The sequence below is a fragment of the Opisthocomus hoazin genome, chromosome 1 (genome assembly GCF_030867145.1).
Source record: "Opisthocomus hoazin isolate bOpiHoa1 chromosome 1, bOpiHoa1.hap1, whole genome shotgun sequence".
Classification (NCBI taxonomy): domain Eukaryota; kingdom Metazoa; phylum Chordata; class Aves; order Opisthocomiformes; family Opisthocomidae; genus Opisthocomus; species Opisthocomus hoazin.
Genome location: NC_134414.1, coordinates 141,039,708 through 141,056,911, shown reverse-complemented (window position 1 = coordinate 141,056,911; position 17,204 = coordinate 141,039,708). Strand labels below are relative to the sequence as shown.

Genomic DNA, 17,204 nt, shown 5'->3' with positions numbered 1-17,204 from the left:
CTGATTTACACAATACAAGCAAGATATCCCCCAAAATGGCATCAATTGCTCCTTGTGCTCTTTGATGTAAACAAAAATTTTTTATCTGAATTCATCCTGCTTCAATGCCCAACCTTTAAGCTTCAGAAATTCATCCGCTGCTTTGAAAAACATACAAGCACATTCTAGTTTCATGTGTAAATACTTCGCAAATGGATCAAATTATTCGTTAACCTTACATTTGCTAGCTGGAGGCAGCAAGCAGTCCTGGACGCCTTTCAGTAAAATACTTGCATTCCAGAATTTTACTAATTCTCAGCCCCACCTCCTAGCCCCATCCAGCTTACCAGTATCTTTATGAAATCTGAATACTAAACAAACATGAACACAGATTGCTAAAAATCCCACCAAACATAGAGGACCTCTGCAAACCTATAGAATAGAGAACAACATAGCAGTAAGGAGTCTTCTGGACAGAGGTCAAAGAGTGGGTGAAGCAGAAGGAGAGCTGGTGGCAGGTACTGGATATCTAGGTTTGCTGGTAATAGATCTAATTATTGCCTTTCACTGAAAATGTTAATCAGGTTTACCAACAGAGCAGGCAAAGCTGTTAGCATGACAGCTGGCTGCACCTGTACCTCTCCCAAAGGGCCAAGAACAGGTTTCCACTTAAAGGATCAGTACCAGTAAATCAGTACAGAGGAATCTATTGGCTCTGTGTACCTTGTAGAGAGTGTCCCCAGTGGTGCCATGAGTGAGCTGAACAACCACATAAGCATGTAGGAAATTAGAAGCAATCATATCAGGAACAAAAGGCGTGCTTTCATCCTGGAAGATGATGGCTACAATGTCATTCCCAATGTGACGCTTCCGCTGAAGCTGGAGAGGAGAAAAAAAAAATAAAGCAACAAGGCAGCTGAAAGAGAGTAGAACAGTATGACAGGGCCTCAAACACCAGTCTTTCTAGCATCTCCAACCCATCTGTTCAACCAAACCCATCATCACTACTTTCACCACTACTCCAGCCGTAAGTCCCAACATTACACAGGCATTCTCCCCTTTAAAGAGACCCTACACCTCCCCTCTTAGCCATGCTGTTGAACTCCTTAGTTCTCCTTCCAATACCTGCTGGGAATCTCCCTCTGTGAAGGGCAGCTTTGTAGACACATGAAACATGATCTCCTTGCCCCGGAAATTTGTATAGACCGACTCAGTGCCTGTTTGACCTCTGGTGACGTCCAAGCCTCCCCGGAAACTGAGCAAATCCATACCACACCATAGGTCAGGGAGGACAGAAACGAGAAAGTGGAGAGAAGCAAGAAGCTATCAACAACAGTAGCTTGGTACATCAGTATTATCAAAGGTGATTTTTCAGAAATCAGTGATAGTGGGGCACCGAGTTTTCTCAAAACAAATGCACTGACTGAAGCTGCACAGTGTTTCTGCTGATGAACGTGCTTGCTAAAATCTATGAAGCTAAACCAGGGATCCTCAAAGGAGCTACCTTCTTTGGCATTCTTCTGAGAAACACAATCCATATTTTAGAACTCCAGAAAGGACAGGCTGCCCCCCAGAAAGAGGTTAAAACAATACTGAGCCCTACTATTGTGAAACAAACTTACATTCGCAGTCACATGAAATTATTTACTGATACTGTGGGTCAGATTGAGATACTACGAGACATTTAAATGAAAATACCAGCAGAGACCTAAGCTCCAGCTGGGTCCCAGACAGGATGGTTGACAAAAGCATTCTGGGCTTCTCCACCTGCACTGGGATTCAGAGGACACAGCACTTTTCTGAAAGCAGGGCTCTAACAGAGCCACAGCATCTCAACATGCGGCGTTCCCTAACTCAATCTGGCTTTCCAGCGGCACTGGGTACGCACCCACGGAAATCCTGCAGCTGAATCCTGTCACCAAGGAAATCCAGGAACTCCAGGAAACCCAGACTCTCCTCTGTGTTACTGAAGACTTCTTCTTCAGTCGTCTTCAAAAGGAAAGGAGAAGTCATAAGGAGCACAAGCAGTAAAAAGAACAGGCAGTAATTTCTATACACAGCTCAATCAGCTTTGAGCACCTGCACAAACAAATCAATCAACATAAGGCAAGCTTCTATCTCTTTACAGCATCTGTATTTCTCACAGGATAGTACAGACCTTGTTATTACATTTAAGCTAAGAGAACTGACTCTTTGTTTTGCCTCAAGTATCGTGGGATCTGAGGGAGCTTACCTGTCCAGGTTTCTGGTAGATGACCCCAAATTTGAAGTTATTACTTATGACATGTTCATCAAATGCAACAATAAGCTGCGAAGCCTGAGGTAATGAAAATACATATCAGTTGGACGTCATTAGCGAGACCTTGATAGAAAAGGGACATACAGACATAATGTAACATTATACCTTGGGGTAGAGGACAGGAAAGAAGCGTTCTACATTCACGTCCTCACACAGTAGCTGTTGAGTGAGAGAGAGGGAAACAGAAGTATGATTATCATGTGCCCTAGCTTGCTGTGGGGATGAAAGTGTATGCGCTGTTTAGAATTATCTGACAGGAGTCCCTTCAGGCAAAAATTCTGAGGTAAAATTAGAAGAAAAAGAAGAGAAGCTAAATGGAAGTGTAAAAGGGAAGTATTTGACAGTACTATTGGGAGGGCAGGTGAAAATAACTTGAAGAATGAGGCTGTAGGAGCAAACAGGCAAGCACAAATCTCACCTTCGCCATCTGGACAGCATTGGGAAATTCATTCAGACAGGAAATGGGGATCAGGTCATGTTTGGTACCAGTTCGAGTCCTGATACAAAACAAAAAAGGCATTAGAACAAAAGCTGAAGGAAGACACAAGCAACACCAGCTCTTTAAAGAAAGAGTAGGCATTCCTTCATATTATCCTTAAAGCAGTTAATTCCAGGGGATTACTTTTAAGATTGATGCATAAAATCACTGGAAAATGGAGGTAGTTACACTTCTTATTGCTCATCACTTCTTGTGGGGAGCAGAGGAAGACAAATCAGGGATGCTTAGTCTCTTGCTCCTTTCCATTCTTTTCTTGCTTGAAGAAATACTTTTCCCCCCCTCCCTTTTCTTTCACAGAAATCTAAATGTTGAAATACAACTCACAGACACAGTATTCTACTGGATTTGTAAGATGAATTCGTACATCCGGTCTTGTTTAACATCTAAATCAATGATCTGGATAAGCAGATTGAGTGCTCCCTCAGTAAGTTTGCAGAAGACACCAAGCTGGGTGGGAGTGTCAATCTGCTCGAGAGTAGGAAGGCTCTGCAGAGGGATCTGGACAGGCTGGATTGATGGGCTGAGGCCAACTGTATGAGGTTCAACAAGGCCGAGTGCTGGGTCCTGCACTTGGGTCACAACAACCCCATGCAACGCTACAGGCTTGGGGAGGAGTGGCTGGAAAGCTGCACGGCGGAAAAGGACCTGAGGGTGCTGGCTGGCAGCCGGCTGAACATGAGCCAGCTGTGTGCCCAGGTGGCCAAGAAGGCCAATGGCATCCTGGCTTGTATCAGGAACAGTGTAGCCTGCAGGGGCAGGGAGGTGACCATGCCCCTGTACTCAGCACTGGTGAGGCCACACCTTGAGTACTGTGTTCAGTTTTGGGCCCCTCACTACAAGAAAGACATTGAGTTGATGGAGCATGTCCGGAGAAGGACAACAAGGCTAGTGAGGGGTCTAGAGAACAAGCCTTGCAAGGCGCGGCAGAGGGAGCTGGGGCTGTTTAGTCTGGAGAAGAGAAGGCTGAGGGGGGATCTTCTCGCTCTCTACAAGTACCTGAAAGGAGTGAGGCAGGTGTTGGTCTCTTCTCCCAAGTACCTGGCAATAGGACAAGAGGCAATGGCCTCTAGCTGCGTCAGGGGAGGTTTAGATTAGATATTAGGAAAAATTTCTTTACTGAAAGAGTGGTCAGGCATTAGAACAGGCTGGAGTCCCCATCCCTGGAGTTGTTCAAAAAACGTGTAGATGTGACACTTCGGGATATGGTTTAGCAGGCATGGTGGTGTTGGGCTGACAGCTGGATTTGAGGATCTTAGAGATCTTTTCCAGCCTACAATTCTATGATCCTCATCATTCATACAATGAGGGTTTGAAAGACTGTTAAAAAGTCTGTTAGAGACAGGCTAGGAAAGCAAATCTATGCAAAGTACAGGAGATAGAAACCTGGATAGCATAGTTCCAGAAAGCTGCTGGAGAAAAGCTGCCTTTCTCTACATATATCAGAGACATCTTTCTAGGGGTGAAGAAATATTGGACTGTCAGAGTCCTCTTCAAACCATTATAAACAAGCTATTGAACAAAATGTGCTGTATATAATAGGATATCTTCATAGATTAATTACTACCCTTTTGTTCTTCATCAGTCTCTTCCATGCAGGCAGATTTCTGGGCTGAGATAAATGTTGCCTGACACAGCTCACAAATAGGCTCTCTTTCCCCACACACATTATTGCTCTGCCTTGGCACTCTGAAGTGTTCTCCACGTACAGTGGAGGAAAACAACCAGTGATTCTCTTGTAGCTGACTCCTATGTAACCAGTATTTTCCCTCAGTCCTGGATGAATCCTTGCCAGCAGCAACTGTACATCAGTTGCTTCCAGTAGCATATTGCCTACTGGAAGCGCACCCAGCCCACAGTGTGGTAAAAAGCTTCTCTGCAGCATGCCTCTCACCTCTGCAAGAGCCATCTCTGTCCTTCTTCCTCTAGTTCATTCAGCAGCTCTCTCTGGGTAGTGGCTCTCTGTGGAAGCCCTAAAGGTTATGGCACTTCATAGGCTGTCCTGGGAAGTTAAGGAATGTTCTAGTTCACTGGCAAGGGAGACTTAGTCTCAAGCACAAAGTCCAAAGACAGGCCTGGGCGAGGCTGCCCTTCACTGGGGAATCCATACTGTCCTAGAGAGCATTCACATGTCTCTAAGCAAGCAAAATAAACAGAAAAAAATTTTTTTTGAGGGAAGAACACATGTTTTTCACACAGGAACTATAAAGATGTGCCTACAAACAGTTCAGCTTCCTGAAGGAAACTGCTGAGAGCAACTGGAAGGGGGAGGCATGAAAAGAAGGCTCAAAGGTTCCTTTGCAGTCCTCTCCAGGAGGACAGGAGATTCACACACATATGCACACAGAGGAAGCTCAAGGTAAGACAAGAGACACAGCACAGTAACACCACTTCAACAACAGGGACTGTTACCTCAGCAACAGGCGTAGGTTTTCATGTTTCTCGATCTGTTCATACTTCACAGAAAGCACCAGGTAGCCCAAGGACATGTCACTGGAGTAAAAGTTCTGGTGCTCCTGAAAACAGCAAGCCAAAATGCATTATTCCCAACACACTTCCCAGAGAAGTTTATCAGATCTTTTGCAACCTGTCACTCAAGATTAGCTAATTTTTTCTCTAACTAGCAGTGGCATGCTTGAAGACTTGCATGCGCTGTCTCCCAGCCCCCTTGGTGATCAACGCATGAGCATATCAGTCAAAGTGCATCCACTGTCAGTTCAGTTCCTCTTCAGCTATGCATCATGAGAAGAAGGAACAGCATGAGAGCATTCGGTAACACATTTTGAAGAAATTTAGTTTCTTGTAAATAATTTTGTATCTTTCATGGACTTTCCCTGTATCCACTCAGGGATGACTAAGTACTGGTCTCCAGCACGTTCAAATGGATGTGGTCACGGAAATTTTCTATACATGCAGTAATAGCCAGATCATTATACCAAATGCTTGATCTCCAAGAGCACTCACATCTCAGAAAGGATGCAGTCAGAACTCCAGGTAACTACTTTGCAGACGAAGACTGTTCTCAGCAGTGCCACTAACACTGCTTGAGCTTCAATGAAGCGTGCCTCAAACAGAGCGTCATTCAGTCAAACAATGAACCATAATGCAAACATTTTCACAGGCTCTATATAGAAGTGGCTGTGGCCATACATTTCTCCTGGGTGTACAGACATGTTCCAATGGCCTGGGTGCATGTATATATGTTCTATATATATAACGTATATATTGAGATATACAACCTCTAACCTCAAAAGGTTAAAGACTTTTGACAAGGAATGTGAACAGAAACATCTAGCACAATGAGAATACTATATAGGTGGCATCATCCAGAAATGCTTAGATCACTCCAATCTTCCTAGTGGAAAACCACTTTATGGACAGTTTTTAGAGCTGGCTGCTACATAAACACTGACCAAATAAAGAGCTGAGACTGAACTCATGCTTTCAGCAAACAACCCAAACTTACTGAGTTTGAGGTATAAGCAGGACAGAGACCAATGATAATGTCATGCAGGGGATCTGATTCTCTTTGGATTTGATTTGATTATATCAACACCTTAACCTCTTGCTGCTAATGAGAACTCTGTTGAAAGGGGTAGTAGTACATTGCAGTACTTAGCCTCCAACCCAGCAGAATATAGTAAGACTGGTATTGTACTTCTGAGCTAGCAATGATGGAAGTTGGGTAAGACTCCTTCTCAGCAAAGCAAAATAACAATAAATAAAACAAAATAAAGAATCCCCAAAGCAAAACTGTCTCAGCTATTCTACAGCAGGCAAAATTATCAATGCCTCCTTATGCCCTGGGACCATGAAAATCAGGAAAGTCATACAGCAATCGGCTAACAGTGGAATCAGGAATGTGTCCACAGAGATCTTCAGTGCAGAACAGTTTAGGCAAAAGAAAAAAAAAATTAAAAAAAAAAATCAAAGCTTTCTTTCAGTATCTTTTGTAGACAAATCTTGGGATTTTCCAAACCCCAGATGATGTACCTCAAGATATCCAGCTGGATTTCCCACTTGTGGTTCTGCAGGAAAAAGAAGCTCTGTCCACTCACTGAGAAGTCAGACACTCCCAGGAGATAAAATGCACACACTTCAATGGGAGCCTGATTCCCAAATTCCACTTGTCAACTGTTTCACAGAGAAGAGGTATCAACTGCTATCTTGTTTGTTGATATGTTTGCTAATGATAGTGTTGCCCATCACCAACTTACTTGAAAGATATAATCAAAGTACTCTTCATACATTTTAGCGTGTACAGATTCTGTTCTGATGTGCGGCAGTGGTTTCGTGCTGTTTGGTTGTAGAAATGATCTCCTCAGCCCAAATGCAAACTATTTATCATGGTCAAATTAATTGGAGAAGAGAGATAAAACACCATTCACCTGCAAACAACAAATGGGCTGTTCTACCACCAGAACAGCAATCACTTCAAATCAAAGACAGTGTCACCTGCAACCTGAGAAGACCGCCAGGGAGCATGAAGTCAGTAACCAGGACTGCAAGACTCAGGGGGGGCATCACAGGAAGCACTGTATAAATGCATCCTTGTGCATGACAAAAGAGTTTTGCTCTGGGACAGTAAGTGAAGCATCCAGTTGTACAGTCAGAGCTTGCACCTTTTGAAATGTGTTCTGTGAAAGCAGTACTCTGGGCATAAATAATTAGCAATAGGGACTCAATGGGAGCAAAGGGTGTAATTTGATAAAAAAAAGTTGCTAGTCTAAGAGTCCCTTCCTCAGCCTTTTGGCTAGGAAATACAGAACGTCTACTTTGTCTCTGGTGGATTGCAAACTCTCTCAATGCACTGGTTAGATTGTCTTTTGCTGTGGAAAAAATCTAAAGAATTTTTTTTATTAGTCATGGTTCTGACTCACTATGAAATAAAGATACATCTAGTGAAATACTCCGGTATCTATGTGGACATAGGCATCTCAAAGTCAACAGACATAAACCAATCCTTTCTCTGGAAAAAAAAAAAAGTAATAACTACGACTACAGTCACTGCCCTGAACTTGGATGTGAAGATGAAGCTATTGAACTTCTTTAAGTGCTAGAGATATCATTGCCCTCACTTCCTCTTTGAGACAGAAAAAAAACCCAACACACAGAACTGCCCTGCTGCTGACTTATGGGGAGAAAGTTTCATGGCTTCTGGCGCTAGCACAGACTATCTTCTGCTGAAGCACACCGAATGAATGGCCCTGAAAAAGATAAGGTGTAAGTAATGAGCAGCAACAGGCAAACAGAATAATGTGCCCTCTAGCCGCAGTGTTCAAATCACAGAAGTTCAGTGTGATCTGTCACACAAGTCAATGGTAGTGACTGAACTAACCTGTACGTGGGAAGACAAGCTGAAATCAAAGGAAGCCACAAAAGCCGAGACGACAGTTTATTTCTCCTGACCATGACCTTCAGGATGCTCATAGATTTTTTGGGATATGAACAAGAAACAGGTGCAGTAGTCATTGTGACCAAGGGCAGAAAGACAAAGCAGCTGAGGAACAGACAGATTCAAGCAGCAAAACAAGATCATGCTCAATGGTCAGTTGAAGTCTAGAATCAAAGGGGTCCATAAACCAAAATCATATGCTAAGCTGGATGCCCGAGACAGACTGCTAAGGAAAAATATGGCCCAATGCCAGCAAGAGTCAGGACTAGAAGGCAGAACAGAATAGGAGCTAAAGCCTGACGTTAGCTGCAGCCAAAAGTAACACTGAGCTGCAAAGACCAGAAAACAGGATCCTTTTTGATGATAAAGACCCCAGCAGGTCTGACACATTGGGATCTCAGTTGGTTTGGAGACTGGGCTATCAGCTCTGCAGCCAGCATAATCGGGCAGAGCTGCACAAAGGGGTGCAATCTTCACAGGGGAACAGGCATCGGAATTAGTGGAGATCTTAAAAATAACTGAATCTTTTTTCAAAGCTCCTCTAGCTGCCTAGCTTGATCCTGAATGTAAACCTGAGATCTGAGTATGTCTGAACAAAACTGTAATTTCCTCCTTATGACTTTTTTTTACCCTCTGATTTTCTTTCTTTGTAAAAACACATAGGAAACAGAAGGCAGACTAGATTTGTTCAACTTACAACAGCACTTATTGTTGGCTGTCCTAAAGTTAGAGATGAACCATCAAAAGGCTTTATGGTTAATACTGAAGATTGCAGCTCAGTGGTGACAAGATACCCTGGAGTTGAGATGACCTATGCATAGGTACAAATTTGTTCAGCCATAGAAGAAGTTTCTGTAACATTTAAGGCAGTCTGAAAGGAAGTTCTGGATTTCAAACAGATCTCTGTAAAAGCAATTAAGTATCTTCCATGGGGTCAAGGGAAAAGACTAACAGAATGCAGCACGAGTGCTAAGAGTTTGCCTTAGAAGTTATAAAGCTACTATCTGCCATGTTCTTAGCAGCTTGGGGTCTTTCTGATGAAATAGAATTATTTTTCACTACTCAACAGCAGCAACTGCACCAAAGATGAACAAACCAGACAAAAATAAAAGACATCTTCCCCATGGGACCTGGTACGTTTCATCAGTTCTGTTAGCAATGGGAGCACAGGAAGCCAGAGAACACTAAAATGATCTTTACAGGATTCAAAACAGGTTCATTAGCCCATTCTCTTCCTTCAAGAGAATTAAAAATTTTTTAAAAATTAACCTTGACAAAACTTGGCAGCCTCTGGTCACCTAGTAAAATATTGGGATGATTTCATCCCTGAAGAAGGAAGAAAAGAAGCTTTGGTGGCCAAATGTTTATGTGAAGACCTACAGGAAGATACCTGAACATCCAAACCTATCAACAGTGATAGATAACTAATAAACTTGCAGTACTAAGTAGCATCATTATTCTAGCAAGCCTTCTTTTGTGAAAGTCTAAGTTGTCTGCCAGTAAGATGACAACCAGGGCCTAGAAGCTACTGCCGTTGTTGGCAACTGCAGAACACAGAACCACTAAGGCTGGGCTGGTACTGAAATAATATCTGATAAGGTTGTCTCCTTGTCTCTCTGCTTGGAGAAAACTGAAAAAAAAAACCAAAAAATTAAAATCTTGGGCTGATGTTAGCTTGTCATGACAGGAAAACAGTAACAAGTTCCAGAACATGTGTATTTGGATACCAGAGAAAAATGACGCTGAATATAAGACAACCTGAAGTCTCAGCAACGTGTTCTCAGACCAGCACAAAGGAAGGACAAAAGGACAGCATAATGGAGAAATAAATGACCACATATGAACACATGTCAAGAAAGCTTCTGTCGTCTTCACTGCCAGCTTCAAGTGCTTGTGAAACTGCACCCTAAGATTCTTTGACTGGCATTTCCAAAGTACACCTTTATTAAATCCTTCCTGGCTTCAGGCTACTTCTCTTTATTATAGCCTTGAAAAACAATGTAGGCATTTAATAATCCCCACAGTATAAGACATAAGGTCTTACAGCCTTCTTCCTACAGGCAAAATGAATCTTACTGTGCAATCATCATACAAAATATAGACCATGAAACAAACAACAGTAACTGAGCTATGGCTTGTATGTCCTAGCACTTTTTTTTGTGGTTGTTTTACAGGATCTGCTATAAGGTGTTCTGCAAACAGTGTCAAAAGAATTGTCCAAGTTTGAGTGACCTACTATATGCGCACCCACAACACAGACATGCATATTAAGTTTGTAATACAGCACATACTCTAATCTCCCATCCCGCTTGAGGGATATTTCCCTAAACCACTGGCTATGCCTCTCACATCACATGAATCTTATGGACTCTTCTTCAGCTAAGAATTGTTCACAGTTATTCAAAGTATGCAAGAGACTTTTCTTTACCTTTCTGAAATAACCTTCCCATGTTATCAGCAAGAAAAGGACCCAATCCATACAGCATCAAAATCACTGGTCTCTCTTAACTTTGAACTGAAGAGTACTCTCCTTGTGGAAAAGCTCTGAGTTCTCTACTTGCCTAAGCCTTTAAGCCATGGGTAAAGACATGGGTAAAGTTTTCTACCCATGGATACCGTTCTCTGCAACAAGTGTCCTGTTTACCTTGTTCTTTTCTGACACTAGCTTGCTCAAACACTTGTATGTTTAATGGAACACAGACACACATTCCTGTCAACTAAGACAAAGAATAAATCACTGGACACTAGAAAAGAAATAATACGGGTGACAGGTTTTCTGTAGTGCTAAAGCACGGATGGTTGGTCACTCTGCAATTGTACAGAGCCCAACAGTATGGGAATTCCTGGATCTCACTCAGAAGGAACGATAATGATACTGCCCTGCTTGAGCAGGGGTATGGACAAGATGAGCTCCAGATGTCCCTACCAATCAATTCTGTAAACAAGCCAACCCAGATGGACCTTAATGGGCAGCCAACAAACATCCACTTAACGAGGCCAAGTGCTGTCTCTCTATCTGTCAGACTGAAATTTTTGAAGTCAGGCAACACTTACCACCAAACTTATTTAAATCAAACAACTATAAAACACAATGTCCAGTTTCTTCATACACATTCTGTGGTGACCATACTTGCTACTTCTCTACACCAAGGAAAATGGACCATTTTTCTTACTACTGAGGGGCTTGCACTGTCAGTGCTGAAGTCCCCTCTAAAAATAATACCATCTCTATTTCCAGTATTATCACACTTTTTTCCCCTTGTCATCCCAAGGTTGGTATCTGTCCATGAGCCTCAAAAGAGCCTCTTAACAAAATATAAGCATTTCCTGTGCAAACCTTTCTCTTCTATTAATGCACAGGATGATGCACATATCACAAAGGGACAGCACCAACCTGATACACTACTAACCATATGGTAACATGTATCTGATTTACATTAGTTCAAGGCATCATGAGGAACTGAAATGGAGTGGCTGTGCAATTATTTCTAAGTCCATCAGGAAAATCATGAAATACATTTCAGCCTTGAGGCTGGGTGGGCAGAGAAGGCTCTGAAGATCACCCTTACCTTCCCCAGAAAATGTTTGCGGTACAGCTTGGCTGTAGGGTCACTCTCCAGTTTCACTTTACCACTCCAGGGAAAGGGTACATCAGACAGAGTTGGACTCAAGCTGGAGAGGTTGTGGCTGGTCCCTTCAATCCAGTAGCCACCAAACTGCGGTAAGATAATGAGAGGATATGGCCACCCTTTCTGTAACACCTATTCAGAAGGACACAGAACATGAAATCTGAAAGGCCAATAAGCTGTAAAGCCAAGAAGCTGAAAGGCAAATAAAGTCCAAGGAAAAACCAAAAACAGCAGTACTAACTCACCTCATGGATGCTGGGGTAAGGAATATACTCTTCTTCTGTCTGAAATCAGAAGAGACCTTTAGCAAAAATGCATGACATTGTTTAAAGTGTTATGTTCTCATGATGGTGCAAGCTGTGCCTTCAGCTTCCACTCTGCCCTAGTCCACCTTTAGAGTTTTACTTTAGGATTTAAGGTTAGACTCCATTTTGCAGGTCTCAGCATTATAATATAGAACTTTGAGAACAAGAAATTTTGGAATCAGATTTCACCCATCTTCCTCCTTGAAACTACACAGGATACAGGCATGCAAAATGAGGAGGCAGTCAAACTATAGGCAAATTGGATGAGCTTAGGAGCGAGAGCCTCTCTCCATTCCTTCCACACAGTCTTAGACAGCTGCAGACAGAGATGAGAGTAGGGATGGTAGAAATAGTACTGTGTTTACAGCAAGATCAAGGTTGTGTCATCTCCATAGCTAGGCCTGTGGTATTCAACTGTGCAGTGCTGAGGCACGACTGTGAGAACAGGAGGAGTATCTGAGCTACGTTATGACAGTTGCATACCCCTTCCACCACCACAAAGAGCCCTGACTATCTCTGTCAGAACTGAGCTATATCAATTCTCTGTGTGGTTGGTGGTTTTGGAAGGTTTGTTCGGTCGTTTTTTTAAGGTCATTCCAAGATTGAATTCAAGGTCAGGGTTGATTTTAAGGTTAATGTGCCTGAGCTGAGACTGAAAGAATGGAGAGGAAGAGCTGAGAATTTAAAGACAGGAATCTATTCTTATTGCCCCAATACTGAGGGAAACAGAGCAGCTTTCTAGTAGCAGATATGAGTGCTCAAGCAGACTACTGAAATAAATGCAATGTGGTTTCATAAATATTACTCTTTAATTGAATAAAACTTAAGAAATTATTTAGTCAAAACTTTGTTAATAATATTAAACGCTTGTTGGAATCACTTAAATTTGAAAAAGGGAAGTATTGATTATGTTCCAGCTATATAGTTTCACCCTCTTGTGTAGCAACTTAAAAAAAAAAAAAAACATAAAGAATATAAAAGACAAACATATATGTATTCTTGGGCTCTTTGTAGGCTCCCTGTTCACTCCAAGATGAAAACACACTGCAAGCCAGGTCACTTATTATCTGCCATTCTCAGCAACTTAGGAGGCAACAGCGACTTGGCCTGACCTTGAGAGGAGCTGGAAGGGAACATCTTTGTTCGTTCAGACGACTTCCCTGGAAACAGAAGTCACAGACAGTGAATCCTATGCTTTAGCGTGTCTGTTTCACTTACCCACTGTGTCCTTCTCCACATCCCCAATATGCATACTTTGTCTCTCTCTGTAATCTTCTATGTCATGCAAGTTTGAAATAAACAGAAGGAGTAAAACTAGAACTTGGCCAGTCCCCTAGTCTGGCATTAAAACTGAAAAGCCCCCTCACCTTACATCTTTTAAAAAGCAGAAAGCCGGCAGAAATCAAAAGCAATCTCCCAAACTGATTTTCTTATTTAATTCTCTAATCTCTTCTAGCTACTTTACTTCTTATCACAAGCAATAAAAAAAGGAAGAGGTAAAGACAGAAGGAGAAAGAACAGTATTTCAGACCATTCATTCCTGTTCTACACTTCGCTCTCCCCAGAAGATACTGTCAGAGTATTGAGAACCTCAGAGCAGGGCTAAGAGAAGTAACACACACTTGTTTTGAGGACTAGGGCTAAGCAAGACTTTTAAGCAGTTTGTGCCCTGCTTCCATTCACAAAACGGAACAAATCTGTCTTCTAGAGGTAAGACAGAAAATCAGAGCTGCTCTCCATCCAAACATCTGACTTGTGCAACAGAGTCCTGCATGCAGCAAGGAGCCACAGTACAAAGCCCTGCACATCTGCTTTCCCAGGCACCACTACCGTGAGGTGGGTTGGAATGGCACGGCAAAAGACTACCGGATGCCCAGTTTCTTCCTGAATCAGCAGCTGGCATCCAGACTTGATTCTCTTTCTTAAGGTTATTCCATCCTCTGTCTTCACCCCATGGCAAGACTAGCTCACCTCCGCCACATTTCTGCAGCAGCAGCACACAGGAATAGGAAAATTTCAGTGAGGACAGCCCCAACATGGACTGAGCAGAGGCCCAGAAGAAAGAAGCCAAAAAGATATGAGGGCCAACATGCTCTCATAAAATGCTGGCCATAGTCTAAGTGGGCATCAATACAGACAGAAGATAAGAGGCAAAATGTGCATTGTCAGATAGGAAGCTGAAGACCAGGATTTAAGTTGTGGCTTTCTCTTATACACAGTACCTGAGTCCTCAACTACTGCCACCTAAATCTTGAAACTCATACCGGAACATGATGCTGACACTACATTTTTATACACCATCAGTGACTGCTTAATAGAGTGGCTAATCAGGGATTCCAGACAGGATAAGCAGCTCTCGACTTTGTTCTGAAAATAAGCAGGATCTGATTTATAACAGCTATGTCTGTGCAAGCATTGTACAGTGGAACTAGCCTGTAAACTAGCATCTGGTAGAAATACATACATCTGAGTGGAGCTCTAAAGTGGAGATGTAAAGGGCTCAAGAGCAAACGCTCAGACCCAATGCTCCAGCCATACAGGGTGTAAAAACTGCTAGTATAGCAACAACATTAATATGGGGCAACAGCAACATTAGATCAAGGATTAACAATGACCAGGATACTCCTTGCAGGAGCAACAAAAAAAAAAAAAAAAAAAGTAAAAGGAAAAAAGATACCTACTACGCCTAAAAATGAGGTTATAGAAAAATGAGAAAGCTTACTGAAAGAACCTAAAAATGAGCCATAAAAAAAAGCTAAACCTTTATGAAATGATGAGGATCCAGACCTTGAGCTCACGACACATGTATAACATGTTCAAAAAACTCTTAGAAACACCAGAAGTAAACCATTATGGCTAAACTCCACGGTAAGGAAGACTAGTAATAGACACATGAGGGCATTCTTCATAAGTCTGAAGTCGAGTTCAAACACAAAAAATAGCAGTATCAATAAATTTTAGTTGATTAAATATAGAAACACAGCAAAGCAAGTGAGGAACAATCTGCAGATAACATAACAGCAGCAATAAATTATTTTCCTTAACTATACTAGGAGAAAAAAGCTTGCCACAATGTCTACAGGGTGACACACAGGATCAAACTATAGTTTGGGTTTATAGTTTCAAGTTTTAAAGCTGAGCTTAGACAGTTACGTCAAAAAAAAAAACCAAAATTTTTTTCATTTGTATTTTCAACAGAAGGGCCTAAACAAATACTATTAAAAACTATTCTTCATAGCAGAACATCGGAAGATCCATTTCAAATTGCAATGTCAGTAGGCAGCACAGACAAAGTGAACAACAAATTAGCAGGACATGGTAGGTTGTGAAATTAAGATGGAACAGAGGCTGACAAGTGATCTTGACCTGTTGCAGAGGTAGTAGTAACCTTTTGCATTTGGGGAAGCCATAGAGCTGAGAAAGCGGCGTTGCATGAAACACAGGTGCAAATGGATGTTTTGTTGATGTGGAGTTTCACTTGCCAGGCTAGTGTGTTGGGGCTCACGAGGAAGGCTAGGTTCTGAAACAGGGGACTTGGTAACAGTTCTTTGGGGCAAGAAAGTCCTATGCTTTATCAAAATAGGACCAAGAGAGGACAGACATGCAGGCACAAAGCTGCCCCAGACTTCTGGAACAAACGGTGGAAAGTACCTGGATAAACTTGCTATGCACAGGGGCATTTCTGCGCACAGAACTGGAGGGTGGGAAACTGCACTTTTGCAACACATCGCTCGCCTTCCTCGGCATTTTGGGCAGATTTGATAACTGCAAGAAGTTTCCAGTTTCAAAGGAGGTCCTGGTAGAAGACCAGTATCTCAGAGAGGCCTGAGGGAAAACTTTCTGGGCTGCTGTAAAGGAGCTGCTGTTTGCATCGGAGCCTCTATGGAGAGCGGAGGAATGTGCCAGCACATTCTATGGCTCTGCACAGTTCAAGGAGCTCCTGGTAGACCGGGAGCAGAAGATGTAGGCCTAAATCTACCAACCTCTCCTCTGGAGCGAAGCTTCAGATACTGGCAAAGATCTAATGCAGCCCTGGGCCATACAGTCCAAAGTTTTATTTCAGAGGATAACCACAACCACAGGGAATTTACAGCATAAGTTGCTGAAGTGTTGAAGCATGGGCAGAACAACGGGTTGATGATCACTGTCATTCCTCAGAAGGGAGAGGCATAAACTACAGCAGTCTGAGCCATCTGTTGAGACACCCTTCTGGTTTGGCCCAGTTTGGCTTGCAGCACTGTCTTCAAGGGAAGACTTTCCCTCACCATCTCCCTGGGGAGCTTACTGCAGACAGCATCGATCTGGGAATCTGATATTCCCAGGGTTTTGTACAGGGGAAACACCTGGCCTGAGCAGCATGAAAGAATGGACAGCAGAGGAAAAAGCCATCCAGACCCACAGTTGGGTCCAATATGGCGTAACAATGCTATGATAACCCATGCTTTTTATGGGGAAAGAGCAGTGCCTTGAGGGGACTAGTTCAAAACAGGCAACTTAGATATAGAAAGGGACATAGGAAAAAAACATGACGGTAGTTGTCAGAAAGCAAGACTGAAGGATATACTGAAACTGTACAAATGCAGAACAGAGGTAGTGAACATCACACCATAAAAGACAAAAGCAGGTGAGCGAAGAAGGGTTGGTTACACAAGTATACAAAGACCTAAAACATCTGGGTTTATTGGCTGAAATAAGACTTGCTTGCTTTTCAACTGCTTGCACTGCAGAGTAATCTAGGAACAACATACTCCTAAGTGTCCTGAACAAACTATTTACTGTGACTTCACTACATCTGTACACATAGAACAATGTGGCCAGTAGCCAATTCACTTCAAGTAATAAAGACTAAAAAGGAAAAAAAAAAAAAAAAAAGAAAGAAAAAAGGCAAACTTCATTCCCAGACCTCAGGGACAAGTTTCAGTTTAAAAACAGAGCACAACCTTACCTGTTCATTCATCACACAATGTGAAATGGCTATGTTAATTTTCAGTCAAACAATTATACTCCAATCTGACTGTCAGAGTACTCAAAAACTAATACTATCCTGTGGCTTTTTTGTTGCTATTTTACAGGAGAAATATCCAAGTCTGCTATTTTTCCT

At 42.4% G+C, this 17,204-nt stretch overlaps 1 protein-coding gene across 13 annotated transcripts in view; it reads right to left on the bottom strand.

Annotated features, from left to right (window-relative positions):
- Positions 1-17,204, bottom strand: part of LOC104327122 (rap1 GTPase-activating protein 1) — a 49,916-nt gene that overhangs the window by 23,452 nt on the left and 9,260 nt on the right. For 11 of the 13 annotated variants that reach the window (XR_012765823.1, XR_012765822.1, XR_012765824.1 and 8 more), the window contains exons 4-13: positions 13,216-13,263; positions 12,044-12,082; positions 11,739-11,930; positions 5,187-5,290; positions 2,697-2,775; positions 2,384-2,437; positions 2,213-2,296; positions 1,868-1,968; positions 1,105-1,234; positions 703-858 (exon numbers count right to left, since the gene is read on the bottom strand). Coding sequence is in view for 10 of the 13 variants with exons in the window: in XM_075438912.1 (XP_075295027.1) it covers positions 703-858; positions 1,105-1,234; positions 1,868-1,968; positions 2,213-2,296; positions 2,384-2,437; positions 2,697-2,775; positions 5,187-5,290; positions 11,739-11,930; positions 12,044-12,082; positions 13,216-13,263 (987 nt within the window). In the remaining 3 variants the exon portion in view is untranslated. Of the gene's footprint in view, positions 1-702; positions 859-1,104; positions 1,235-1,867; positions 1,969-2,212; positions 2,297-2,383; positions 2,438-2,696; positions 2,776-4,668; positions 4,901-5,186; positions 5,291-11,738; positions 11,931-12,043; positions 12,083-13,215; positions 13,264-17,204 lie in introns of those variants that run through there. The other 2 variants (XM_075438922.1, XM_075438965.1) reach the window with 2 other exon arrangements.